The sequence below is a fragment of the Betta splendens genome, chromosome 6 (genome assembly GCF_900634795.4).
Source record: "Betta splendens chromosome 6, fBetSpl5.4, whole genome shotgun sequence".
In the NCBI taxonomy this organism is placed as follows: domain Eukaryota; kingdom Metazoa; phylum Chordata; class Actinopteri; order Anabantiformes; family Osphronemidae; genus Betta; species Betta splendens.
Genome location: NC_040886.2, coordinates 12,607,133 through 12,621,145, shown reverse-complemented (window position 1 = coordinate 12,621,145; position 14,013 = coordinate 12,607,133). Strand labels below are relative to the sequence as shown.

General features: G+C 49.4%; 1 protein-coding gene across 13 annotated transcripts in view; it reads left to right on the top strand.

The window, feature by feature from the left end:
* The first annotated feature begins 542 nt into the window (after positions 1-542).
* megf11 (multiple EGF-like-domains 11) overlaps positions 543-14,013 on the top strand; it is a 55,737-nt gene continuing 42,266 nt past the window's right edge. For 5 of the 13 annotated variants that reach the window (XM_029152500.3, XM_029152498.3, XM_029152497.3 and 2 more), the window contains exons 1-3: positions 544-788; positions 12,373-12,492; positions 13,670-13,782. In XM_029152500.3, the coding sequence (XP_029008333.1) occupies positions 13,676-13,782 (107 nt within the window). In that variant the 5' untranslated portion in view covers positions 544-788; positions 12,373-12,492; positions 13,670-13,675. Of the gene's footprint in view, positions 789-916; positions 939-1,204; positions 1,348-12,372; positions 12,493-13,669; positions 13,783-14,013 lie in introns of those variants that run through there. The other 8 variants (XM_029152493.3, XM_029152492.3, XM_029152494.3 and 5 more) reach the window with 5 other exon arrangements.

The following is a 14,013-nucleotide window of genomic DNA, read 5'->3' as shown; positions in this document are numbered from 1 at the left end:
TTATTGACAATAACAAAGCTTTGTACTGCAGGAACAGAGTACAATCAAAAACGCTGGTCAATACGTCCTTTATTGTCTGTGTTGTTATTCTTACTATTGAATATAGAGGGAAAACATCATCCAGCCAGATGTGACTTGGTCTTTTTATCCTGGTTCAGAGGAGAATTAAAGTGTTCACCCTTGCAGAAAAATATAGATTGTAATTATTATAATTCTAGTGTTCCAGGCAATTCACTCATTTTGAATGCATATAATTATAAATGTTGCAGCCAGGTGTGAAAACCAGGCGGACGAGGCAGTTTGAAAGAGGAGCGTGTCTTTGTGTTGTTCGTGAGTGATGCCACAGGTTGTTTACGGCGCCTGTTAAAGTTGGACTCCCAGGATGAGCGACTGTGAACCACGGAGCTGAGGAGGGGACGGACGTGGACGTGTCCGGAGGGGGGGTGGAGGTGGAAGTGGGGTGGGGGCGTTGGGGGGCTGAGCAGCATCAGCATCAGCGGCCGTGACGTCATCGGAGTTTAAAGTGGGCCGCGCTTCACCCAGTGAAGGAGAGGAGAGAGAAGAGGGAGGAAGCAGCTGCGCCTCCTCTCCCAGCACTTGACTTCTGCGCGCTGTTGTTGTGTCAGGAAAAAAAAAAAAAACACCCAAACTCACAGAAACTCGGCGCTCCACGCCGCGTGCGTGCCGACTTTCACGCTCCTCGGAGATGGAACCCCGCGCCGCACCGTGGACCTGCTGAATCCCGCTTGGTCGAGGGCGACAACTTTGAATCGCAAGTCTCCCGACGGGTGAGTTCCCGTGCGTTTCGTCCCCGAGAGCGAAAACAAGGCTCCTGATTCTAATCGGCAGAGGATGCTGATGAGGCTGCAGCAGCCCCATCAGCGGCAGCGACACTATCTGCGGTGATAAACAGCTTTGCAGATGCGGGTCATGAAATGGTGATTTGGCTTTGTTTTATTTGTTGTTTGTTCCGTGCATGCGGCTCCAGTCAACTCGGACGCAGTCCTCTGGCATTTAGAAAGCGCCGCTGGTTGATGTGACAAATTGTGCTTTCTATTTAATTAGGCTATTGGCGAGCGTATCCCGTGGAAATGTGCGTGCTGTGCCAGAGAAAGGGGCTGTATCATCCCGGAGAGTTTTATAATCCGCTGCAGACGTGTGTGTGTGTGTGTGTGTGTGTGTGTGTGTGTGTGTGTGTGTGTGTGTGTGTGTGTGTGTGTGTTAACGCGACTCTTGCGTGTTCTGCCAGCAAAACTATTAGTGTGAAGACACAGTGATTTAAAGCCCGTTGTGAGGTTCTGATAGTTGGACCAGACAAGGAACCAGTGGGTTCGAACGGCTGCACATGTGAGTTTGCGTCATGTTTGCTGCTTGTGTCGCCGCTGATAAGTTTAATGGCGTGATATTTAACGTCTTTGCTTCTCTTAAACGTTGCGTTTGACACAAACGCCGCTTTAAGTTCGGCCCGTTTAACTCCGGTGATGCTGCGTCGCGTCCGTTCCGACGACTGTGTCACTGTGTGATTCACGGTGTTTTATCCTTCGCTCATTGATGAGGAGCGAGTCCAGCAGCGGCGATGGGCGTTTTGACTCGGTCCAGAATAAAGATCCGTCTCGTGCCGTGTGTTATGTCGATGGGAGGCCACTAGATGCCAACAGAGTGCAGGCTAAAGCAGCTGATTAAACTTGCATTAGTCTATTAGTCAATGAGCAGATCTGCGCCATGCTTTAATAATGAAACCATTACTGCTGTTGATTTCCTTTGTGGGAAAACAAACAGGCCAGGAAGCTTCGAGAAACCAGGGATTTTTAACAAACCACCGGCGATTTCAATTTTTGGGTGGACACACGAACCGGCTGGAGCTCTAAGGGGCTGCTGTAGTTTCTACAGGATGAGGAGCATGATTCTCAGCAGCAGTTATTCATTAAAGTCCTTTATTGTTAGTTCCCCTTTACAGCACAGCAATGCAGATCTGGTTCTGCTTTACTGGACTTTTCCTTCATGTATAACTGTTCCACATTTACTGCTTTTACTAAGGTTTTTTTATTCTATTGGGTTTGACAGCATACGTTCACTTACTGAAATAATGGATCCATGTTTAACTTTTAATTAATGTTGGTGTGAAGAACATAGACTATTTAGACCATTGCTTAGTTGAAGCTTCTGATCCACAGAAGCTACAAACACAGCTGTGATTTCATGGGACCTTCATGACCCTATATCATAATAATAATCCCCCAAAATGTGGACTAACATCTGCCATGACTTTATTTACTATGTATGAGGTCACTGTAATTACAACCTAGAGTCGCTAAAATGTCAACTTTGCAACGGGTAACGATTATGAAATATTCATATCCAACACATTTTCACTCCATCCAGAAAGTTTACTTAGCATCATGTGTAAGTGGGGAAAGGGGAATTATCTGATCGTTGCCCTTCAGAAGTAATTAGTCCCATTTTCTGCACATTTCTAGTGTGAAGCATGTTTTAATTTTGCATGTAGATGAGTGTCTGTGGTTCTGTGGTCAGACAGGCATTGTTTATAGAGGCTGCTTGCGTACGGAGTCTGGGTTCTTCTGTATCTGGTGCATGTTGATAGAGCTTCGTCTGCTGCTGCTGCTGCTGCTGTACAGTATGAGGTGATCCTCCGGGGTCAGGTTTGCATCAGGCTGCGAGTCCAGACGTTTTCCAGTAACAGGAGGTCACGGCTCCGGAAAACAAACCGATGAGGGTTCAGCGGTTTCAGCCCTTCTCCGCGAGGGCGAGGACGACATTAGCGCCGAACAAGCCCACGTTACGCAACGGGAAGCCAGCAGATGCGAGTCTGTCTCATTTTCTGGGCATTTTTAGAGATGGATGCTACAAGGGCACATAAGTGGCATTATGCATTTGTTAGGGTTTTTAGTGCGCGTGTGCACTTTACAGTCTAATAAACCCTTTCAACTGGAAATCCTAATGTTTGCTTCAATCAATACGTTTAATTAGTGCTGATTAATGAGAGCGCGTGGCTGCGGAAGGCTGACAGTTTTCTCACTTCACAAGGACACAGTCTATTGGCAGCTGGGGAGAGATAGCTCCACGGCCGACGCCAGAAGCTGGACACAATAAAAGGATATATGAATAAATGTGTAAGCGCAGTTTCCACGTGTGTTTGATTTAGAGGGGGAACAATTCAATAAAGGCAATTAACACTTGATCAGTCGCTGGTTTGGACCCACGCAGGCTCAATAATCTCTTAATCACATGTGAATTAAAAGATTCGGAGGCGCTTATCAGCACATATGGGCTCGGAAGCAGTTCCCCCCGCGGGCCCGATGGGCCGCCGGCGGTGGGAGCGGCGCCTGCGGCTCTGCAGCGAACCGTGGGCACGGAGCACGCGCTCGGTGCAGGAGGACGATGAGTGGGTTGATTGCGGTTCACGGGGGCACGTCACGAGAGCGAGCGCGGCGTTGCCAGCTTGACACCGGCGCCGATAGCTGCGCGCCAACAACTCGGCGGCCGCGGCCCGTTTGTGACGCCGCTCTCTGTCGGGGACCCCTCCAAAGTAACAGCCTCCGTGACCTTTATTCTGCAAATTAAGCTGTTTTTGCTTGCTGCTGACTGATAGATCTTATTATTGCAGCAAAAAAAAGTGTATTGAGTATTGAGCAAACACCCCGGAGCCATAGCAACTACATTAGCGCAGCTTAATGAAATATATGGAGGCAGGACCTGGACTTTGCTTTACTTTTGAAAGCTGTGGCATTTACATTTTGCACGTCTGTAGAAATGAAACAAAAACAATATACCACATATTTGCACACACCCACATCGCATTTCTCACTTACTTTTCCACTCTCGGTATAAGTTATGTGTTTTCTGGTGGGTCTGGATTGGAAGGGGAGTTATGAATGTGCATGTTTTAAGTTAAATAAGTGCAAAGTGATGCTAAAATCTTAAGGCCACAAGATTTAGCTCCTAGCTGGCGTTGGGAAAATAAGAAGAAATCTGCAATTTAGATTCGGCTTCAGTTCTATGGTAGCGGTCCCAGCGGTCTGGCCATGTCTGCATCTGATTATGCGCGCATGCATTTAATTAATAATTCGACAATGCACAGCATTGATGTCGGTCAGCCAACGCGCTGCAGTGGAATAGATTGCCTGAGCCCGATACGCCGCCACAGCCTCTTAGCGAGCGGCGGAAGCGATGAGCTCAGGCAGATTTCAGATAGAGGAGCTCCGGCCTGGAGCCGCGTTAATCCCACCCCCCACCCCCCTCCCTCAGGTGCAGTCGCTCCTGGGGAGCAACGCCACGGCCCACGGCTCCCCGCCGACGTTTGGCCGTGCTCTGATTAATGCACTCATCAGTTCTTTTCTTGTTTGTTTTAATGACAAGCATGTCCCTCGTGGGGATCTGGTGACTTTTTGCAAATACTGCTGATGCGTCTGCTTACACCTGCCACTTTTTTCCAACCAACCCCCCCCCCCCCCCCCCCCCCCCCCCACCACCACACCACCCGCGTCCTTGTTTCGGGAGGCGACTGCTGCCATAAAGCCTTTTGACACGACTAGGCTGTCATTTACAGTGCGGGGAAGCACACGACACGTTCTCCACCAGAGATACAGGAAATACATGAGCTGAGGAAATGAGCAGCGATAAGATCTGGGCTTGTTGGGGTGTGTTGTGCTTTGTTGATAAGGCTATTATTCATCATTATGGCTTAGACAGCAGAAATCCACTCTCCATCTCAGGCATATGCTTTTCATGCATAGTTGACTCACTGATGTATTTTTCTAGATGAGCTGTACTCACTTTTATTAATTGCTGCAGAGTTTTAAAATAATCCTGTTTTTTCACTGTATAGACTCTCGGCGTTTTCAGTGAACCTCTTAACTCTTGACTAACCTTTTCTTTTCAGAACCGAAGTTGTTGAGATGAAGTAGGGAAATGAAATACGGTCCTCTCTCGGAAACATGGTGAAATTTAATATTTAATGGTAATTTGACAGCATCAAAAAGGTGCTGAGAGGCAGCGAGGATGGTTTGAAATGTAGGGGAAAATCTGCTAAAATGGAGATGATTCATTTGTGGAAAATTCCTATGAAATATCACACAGAAGGTGATTCATAAATCAAACTCTAGGTCATTTTACGCCTCCTGTTAAGTAGTTTGTAAACACGTCCCCAATAATCGGATCAAAGCCAATCGATCAGAGATTTCACTTTTCAAACTTACCACTCACTTTTTTAAAACATGTAATTTACAGGAAACACTGACCCGAGCGTGAACCCGTGAGATCGTTCAAACGAACGGCGACAGACTATCGCTGACGTGATAATTATTATTCACGTTTCATATTATACAACCGGATCGATGATGAATGATCGTCATCCAGACGAATGCAGACAGGAGAGTTGTGGTCATGCCACATTTGGCTGCCTACATGTGATTGATGATTAAAGTGGACAAATGACTCACTGTGCTCAACTGTCCATTAATAGTCTGATGCCTATTAGAGTGTGATAAGTTGCCTCTGGCACCTTTCAGAACCTTATGATGGTCTTTTTTTCAGGTTCTGTGTCTTTGTGGGCTAAAAACATCAAACAGCTCACCTGATTTTTGTGGAAGTGTTTGATTTCGAAACAAAGCTTCTCGTTCCCGCTCTGCCGTCGAAGCGATGCCTGACACGTAACATATTACTGCCACTCAAGCGTTTCTCGTGAGCCCGTTGGCTTCTAGCGAGCAATCACTGGAGCGTTTCTAGTGTCCGGTGATGGATCTTTGTGCTAGCGCTGGGATGCTTTGTGCCCAATAACATAAAGCCCCTGCGCTTATTCAGCACCCAGGTAACCTGCTCGTGATCAATAGCCAGCAGTCAGGACAGTGAATGGAGCACAGATTGAACCACATCTGGGATTTGGATGCTGAATAACTACCCACTCAACAGGGCTGAGTCATGAATAATACACCAGCCAGCTCAGTGTCCCATCTCTTTTGGCCCCTCACCGGCAATGCTCCTGCACTCACACCCGCTCGCGGAGCGAAAGGTCAGCGGAGGAAGGCTTCGGGCCCCCCGCCACCCGCATCAGGCAGCCCTGCCTGCCGCGAGCGCGAGGCCGGGAGGAATAAAGGCGCGCAGGCTGACGGGGAGCCGACGGGGCGCCGGTCGCACGGGCGCAGAGGAGACGGGGGCGAGCTTCCGGCGGCGACCCTGTCGGCCGCTTGGCATAGAGTCATACGCCGAGAGAACCGAGTTGAAAACAGAACAGCAACCAGCAAAAAGGTGTCAGCGGCACCTCTAAATACATATGATGCAGGCCAGGAACCGGTCCCCATCCGCTAGTCTGAGCCAGAAACATCATGAGGGCTTCAAACAGAACCTGTAAAGCTGAGTCACTGCTCAGGCGTCCCTAATAAAGTGGCCAGCTTGTGTATATTTGTGTTGCACAGATAATAAGATTTCTTCTAACTATAGACCTTCTTAATGTAGGAGATGATTTATATACAGCCCGGCTCGGCCCTCGTCTTATTTTCTGTACCTTAATGACTGTACACGCAGATTTCTCCTCTCGTATTCATTAAGCGGCCCGAACTCAACCACACGCACTCATCGCTTTTGTTCATTTTTGTAGTGCATTCACTCCAAGTAGGCGTCTTTTTTTTATTCATTTTTTTCCCCTCTCTCTCAAGTGGATTCAAGGACGTTTAAAGGTCACGGTGGCAAAAAAGCTCCAGCGAGCGTCTTTAATGCAAATCCCGGCTGATGCAGCTCCGGTTCGACCGGCCGGAGATCACCTGGTGGCACGGCGGCCGCGCAACACGCCGCCGGAGCGCGTTCTCCGATTTAATAATCATAATGATAAGCCATCGCTCTTTGAGTCATTGACTGGTGATCCGGGAGGTTAATGTACTACACTACCGGAGGGAGTAAACCATTGATTCAGAGCGGGATGTGGGCGAACACAAAGAATGGATATTTCATTTTAATTGGGTATTTTTAGAAAAGAACTTCCAATTCACTATACACAGATTCATTTTGTGAGCGAGCGCAGACGTCGTTATTCCACAGATTTGTTTCTATATATGTTGGGAGGCATTTACTTCTACACATGCGTCAGAAGCAATTCTAATTATTTATAGTTAGACCAACAATAGTGATAATATTGCCTTGTATGACATGTACAGGACGTTTCTCTTCCACGAATGTAATTAAAAGAAGCTGAACCTCTTTATTCTTGTGTTACAGTTGCATGTGACGTTCACTTCCCCCTCGTGAGATCTCGGCGCAGGCACGGTGCATTCATGCGCAGTGCCCCCCCCCCCCCCCCCCCCACCACTTGCTTCACACGCCGCTTACCCCGCGACATTTGGGACGGGCGCTCTCACTGCTTGGCTTCTCACATCTTGGACACTGACACAAAATAAATGAAGACACAAAGAAGACACAAAGTTCAGCGTGGCGAGGGGCTGGTGGCTGAGGTGTGAAACTGCTGGGCTGTAAAATTGCCCTGGCTGCCGTGCTGTTGTTTCAGCGTTTCACGGCGAGCTGCTCAGCTTGCGTCTCTACCCGCCTGTTCACCACCTTCTCCCCTCCACCTTTCCCCATCACTCTTTCCGCCCCTGTCGTACTTGTGCTGAGCTCTGCAGCAGCTAGAACTTTATAAAATACTGTAATAATGTGCGCGCATGGTGCTTCCTTGACTGGAGAAATGCGAAGAAAACCCCGTGGTTTACTTCCATTCCCTGCTATTAATGTTCCCGGCGGGAGAGAGCGGCAGGTTATAACCAGCTAATATTCACACATTAATCTGGGATTGAAGACGCCCAACTGTTCGCGTCGCCCGCCATCGGTCACGGCGAGGCTAATTGTCTGAGGGGGGGCGGGAGGCCAGATCCAGGCTCGCGCCGCCGAGCGCGAGGGCGCACGCCGCGGCATACTTGGCCGCGGCCGCGCCGCCTGCGGCGCGTTATTAGGCGCGTGGGGTGAAAACGAGGGAGGATTCCAAACAGCAGGCGCGGTTCGTGTGACATCAGGCGCCGCGCTATTTTGGTTCATTAAATGGCGTTGTTGCACTAATTAGTTTTCTCGCCGAAGCTCTGGGCCTGAAGCTGGTAATTGGTGACATATTTACGACTGTAAAGTATCTGCCTGTTATGTGAATAAGAATCCAAATCGGGTTAATTACAAAGGAATTTCACGTTTGAAAGGTAGGAGAACGGGAGCAAAGTTGCTTCCTGCTCCGCTCCATTATCTAAATGTGATGATTGTGTTTACTCGCATTACTTCCAATATCTCTGCTCCTTCTTTGAAGCGCGTCTGAACAGATGGCTCGCCGCTCTCCTCCCTCGCGTCTCCGATTCCACATTCACAAAGCTAACGTTGGACTTGATTAGCTCCACGAGGCGCTTTCTCATTATTGCCCGCGGTCGCACGCGGGCGCGCGCCGGGCCCTCGGTGGCGGGAATAAGCTGCACGAGCCGCCGTCCAATGGGCGCGCGCCGGGCGCCGGCCTGCCCCGCGGCGAGGCAAGGTTATTCAGATGAAAGATGGCGCTGAGATTAGTGAGCCCTGCCCGCGCGCGCGGACGTCCAGCGTGCCGCACCGCGTGATTTATAGGAGTCGTGATATCAGCGGTCGCCGCATGAATAAACCATGCGGCCAGAATTAAGCTGGTGTTAAACGACGCAAAGCTTTCTCCCAGGTGCCTCCACCTCCGAGTGGAAATCAGTCGGAGTGAAAGTTTCGCTGTTGCCGTTGTGTTATAGCGGTTTCATGAGACAGCTGAAGAGCCACTAGGTTTAAATAGTCTTGGAGGATTTTCCCAATCACTGACAATCCTCACGGCGACGCCGGGGCTGTCGGCCGGACGTTGGTTTGTTCAGCAATGATGAGAAGAACGACGTGAGTGACGAACTATTCAGTTCCTCATTAGGTTCCACCGATGGAGCAGCTTTTCATGAGGTCTGCGGGGAAACGTAACTATAACGGGTTCACCGGCATGTAGATGATGCAGCAAACTGCACAGAGCACACCAACACAAAAAGGAAGTGATATTAATTAAGCAATAGTAAAACAAAACAGTGTAATTTGTTGCTTTAGCAGTAAATTACAATAACACATCTGTGAGCATCTGACCTACACAGCATTTAAGTCTCACATAATATGTAAATATGAACTTAATAAGTTAGAAATAATGTTGATGCTTTAAGCTTACACTTAATTAAGCACTAAAACCTTAAGAAGAAGTTTAAGAAGAAGATAAAAAAGACAAAACAGCATCTACTGCCTGTTTTGAACTGTACTTTATTAATATTCAATAGTGTTTGTTATTGTAAATGGCATCAGTGATCAATTACTGAAATGGCAGCCATTAGCTTTCTGCCAACTGATTCTTTTCATGATAGATGTCCCAGAGTTTGGTGTGTCTGTAACTATTAAACAGCTAAAGAAGCATGAGGGGAACTGACACGTAAATATGAATTCTGTTCATGTTATTAATACGACTATTGCACCTGTCTCTCGTCTTTCCTGTCCATCGTTGCTCTCCCATGTAAAACCGTGGGTCAAATCCTGTGTGTGCGTGTGACTGAATTTCTCTTCCTGTCCTTAATCATATAATCAGGATTCACCGCACGCGGCGTCCTCATGTGAGGTGAACTGCTAATGTCCATAACCATAACTAAGCAGTGTTATAGTCGTGCAGTCTCCAGTCTCAGATTGAGAGATTGCGAAGTTAATCCTTGGTTGGATCCTGTCAAGCAGCTGTTCCTAATCATTGAAGTGTAATAAAAAGTAAAGCACCCAGGAGTGCATTTTAACTGAGATCAGGCGTAAGACATCGCTGCCTCGGCTGCACTTTGTGCTGTCAGCATTACTGAAATTCCCATAAACGCGGCGACAAACACCCTCACTGGCTTTATGACTTCAATGCACTTGATGCCAACGCAGACGTTGAGATTCTTTTAAAGTGATATGTGTTTACAGGGGAATAGAAGAATAATAAGAACAGAACCCCTCGTTAGAAAAGGTCAACGCACACTCATTTATCAATCAGCACAGACAGTGAGGAGAAGCCACAACCATGTACAATTAAATACAACCTTATTCACAGCAAGTCACTAATAGGCTGTGAATTCAACTAGAAGTGGGTCTGGGGTTTGTCTAGTGTGTTATTATACTGTGTGTATTATTCTATTTTATTACTATGGTTCAAGAAGGAGATAAAGCAGAGGTTTAATAGAATGGCTGGTTGAGGTGCGGGTTAATTATACATGTTTGGGTAGTTTTATCTCCAACAATGCACAATAGTTCATATGAGTTATGTTTTATCGTATTAAGTTTTCTAGCTAGTAATTCGAACCGACAGATGAATGCAGGGGAGTAGAAAAAGACAGTATTTCCCATGAACTAAAATGTTGAACGCATGCGAGTGTGCATGTTGCAGACGTTGGAGGGGCCTCACGTCCACCAACACGTCATTGTCTTGTGGCCTGGAGCGCGCCGGGCACTCAGGCATGCGGCGGCGGCTGCAGGGAAGCGAACGCAGCGGGCACCGCCCCGCGGCCTCTCTAACCCAATGAGGCCTGACTCCTAATGACTCCCAGCCACCCCGCGGGCTGCGTGCCTCCACCTGTAACCTTTACATCTCCCCCAAATTAGTGCGGGCCTTGAATCTTTCAGTAACGATTACAAAACAGACAGAGTGGCCGGGAGAATTCTTCTTAAAAACTGTACTTGTCGCCCCTGCTTATAATGAAAGCGGCGCAGAGCGATGGTGGAGAGGCGTATTATGCAGAAGCACACAGCTGATCAGGGATTCTCACTGCTGCTCGACGCAAGATTGCAAAAGCAAGCAATATTTCCATTGACTGGGTTTCATTATGTAGATGTAAATTAGAGCAAGCGAGACAGAGCTGAGCATTGTAGAATTAATACATTGAGCAAAGATGAGCCTGAGAGGCAGCTAGCATCCATACGGAGCGGCGAGCGGCTGACAGCCACGCCTGTTGAGCGTTATTCATGGAAGAGCGCAGGCGCTGGTCAGTGATTAATCGCATTGCGCTTTAATAAGTCACACGTTGGAGACACAGATGTTCGCGCTGACACGCTGCTGTCACCTACGCTTCTGCAGGTGGGTGTCATTAACCATGGTCCGTCCTTGTCCGTCTCCGTCCACCTCGTCTCCTGTTCCCCGGACTCGTGTCCGCATCAGTGGCCCAAACGATGTTGTTTCCTCGGCAGATACCTCGCCGGGCGCAGCCTCTCAAGAGCTTTCGCGGTCTCGATAATCAAAGCAGAAATGCATTCACTGTAGCGTCAAAGCACTCTCTGGAGAACACTCTGTCTGGACGAGCGGAGGACACGTCCAAAAAAAAAAAAAAAGGGAGGAACACGGGGCAGAGGCGCACGGGAGAGCCCCGAGTCATAAAGGATTCACATGAGAGGAACGGTCTGTTCAGCCATGTCAACACACCAGGCTTCCAGCTGCAGCCTGATGGAGTGGAGGTGGACTCAGACGTAACAGGGTGCGATCTGGCATCGGGTCCGTGTGATGGCACAGCGACAAATAAACAGATAATTTTGCTGAATGCTTCAAAATAAATTGACAAACAAAACAAAAAACGGTACAAGTAGACCTGTTGATCCAAATGTTAACTCTCTTAATAAGCACGAGCTTGTCGTGGTGAATGCAGCATATATTTAACGTATTTCCTGTGTGGATCTCTGTAGATATTAGGTTTGTCTACACTGTACCTGTAAGAACTCTCCAGCTGTCATTGTCCACACAGCTGCGCCCTAGCAACCGCTTACGCAGAAAAGAAACGGGCTGAATTATTTATTTAGCCAAGAGCAAACGCAGCCATGTTGTTTAGCTGTGCTCGTGTTTACGTCTTAATTCGGGAGGGAGAGCAAATGAAGGGCAGAAGCCTGAACCCTGCTCTCAGACCTCCTGCAGGAGTCATCAGGGCCTATGTAATGAGTGAGACGGTAAACAGGCTTATGATGACTGCGATGGCCTCTGTGTAGGCCTCGTTAATTAGCACGTGACATGATTGCGTTGTGTACGAGCCACTTACACGGGCTTGAGGTGTGAACGCCGCTCCTTGAGGTAATGTAGGCTTTTATTCTGGCGGGTAACGTGCGCGGCTACCAAGTAGGAGGCACGCCTGCAAAGTGGAGCGGAAAGTGCGCGGCTGCATGTGGAGGCTGCACAGAGCAAATTGGCCTTTCAAGAGAGGCTGGTGTGAACTATACCCCTGTTGAGATTCCTGATCCCATAAGAAATGCATGAGCCGGCTGTGGCGTGCGTGTGCGCGCGCCACAGCCGGCGAGGGCGCGTGTGTCTTGTGTGTGTCATCATAAGCTCATTATTTTTCCTCTCTCCCACAGATCTGTGACCTGTCATCACCTCTCCCAGCGCGAGCGTCTGAGCTCTCGTGTCACTTTGCGCTTCCCGAACCTCCCGAGCATCCACAAAAAGCACCCGGGGATCACAGGCTGTGAGATTAGGTAAGCTGAAGGCCACGCGCCTCTGGCTATTAGATCTGCTGCCGTCTCCTCCTTCAAGGGCCTTGTAGTGCTCGCTTTGCTCGCAGCCATCGCTCCAACATCCACCAAAAGACGACCGATTCGCCCGGTCTCGCCGCGTCTTCGCGACGGTCCTAATCATATCACCCCTCGGCCTCCCGGAGGTTTGTGACTGAGCACTTGTTAGGTTTGAGGAATGTGACACGACAGGTTATGAGGTATAACACTTCAGATCCATTCAGAGGAATGGCTGAGGGCGCCGGTCTAATCACAGCGGCAATAAAACCTTTCCAGTCAATCAAACAGGGTCCCTGCAGTATTTAAAAGGCCTGTTTGAGAGGGGTCCTGATGTAAAAGCAGCTCCAGCCTGTAGCACGTGCGTCTTGATTATTCATCCTGCTAAGAGAGTGAACGTAACTCTGCCCTCCGTCTGCTCAGACCTACAGCTACTTAGAGGAAGTGGAAGTCCGATTGATTTCCTCTCACGTGTGAGCGAACGCCACTGGCCGAACACCTGAACGTCCGCGTTGCGTTCGGAGGCATCGCGCTAACGTGCGCTTCCTATTAGCATGCGAACGCCGCTCGGCGACACGTACAGCGTTCGGCGTCGTCAGTTGTCAAAGGGCCGCGTGGTGTTCGCGGCGTCACTCGGGCATTCGACTCCACTATGAGCTCCACTGTGCTTCAGTCACACATGTTTCATCCCCGCCCGCTACCGTCGCTGAGGTAGGACCTGCGCGCGCGGGGAATTCATCACTGTCATGTCCGATGGCAGTCATGTGCGCTCTGCCTCTGCCTGCGCTGTATATCTAATGAAATAAGCCGCCGGTCCAAACAAATCAGCGTCTCTGTCACTGTCGCATGAAGGTTTTATCTCCGCGGCCGCTCATGTGCTCTTTGAAGGTCCTGGAAGGAGACGAGCGGAGGGGCAAATGTGAAGCTCAGCGAGAGGCTCACGTTAGAGGAGTCGATGAGGCGCTCACGCTTCCTCTTAGTGCTCAGATTAAAGGCAACCAGTGCTGTGTGCAGCTAATCATGACCTTTAGAGATGCTGCTAGGTGGCTGTTGTCCTGCGAGACAGTGCTTCTATAGGTGCACTGTCTCGCAGGTCCGCGCTGAGAGGCCAAGATGAGCTGACTCGTCTATCTGTGTGTCAAAGTGAAGGATGGGGTTATCTGATGCCCCGCTGACCCTGCTGTTTGTCCTGGGCCTCGCCACCGGTGCATGGAGCCTGAACCCCGATGACCCCAACGTGTGCAGCCACTGGGAGAGGTGAGCGCGCCTTCTCACACGCAGGACTCCTCCTCCTCGCAGCGACGCCGCCGACCCCCGGGGGGGGCGTCTGCGCTGCAGCGCGAGCACCCCTGACTAAACATTCAGATGTGCTCGCAGCGGCATCGATCCGGCGCGGCTCCGTCGCCGGGCCGGGGGAGATGGGAGGAGTTGCAGCTTCAGATGAAATACGCAGGCAAATTGATCAGTGTACTCTCATCCCAATCAATC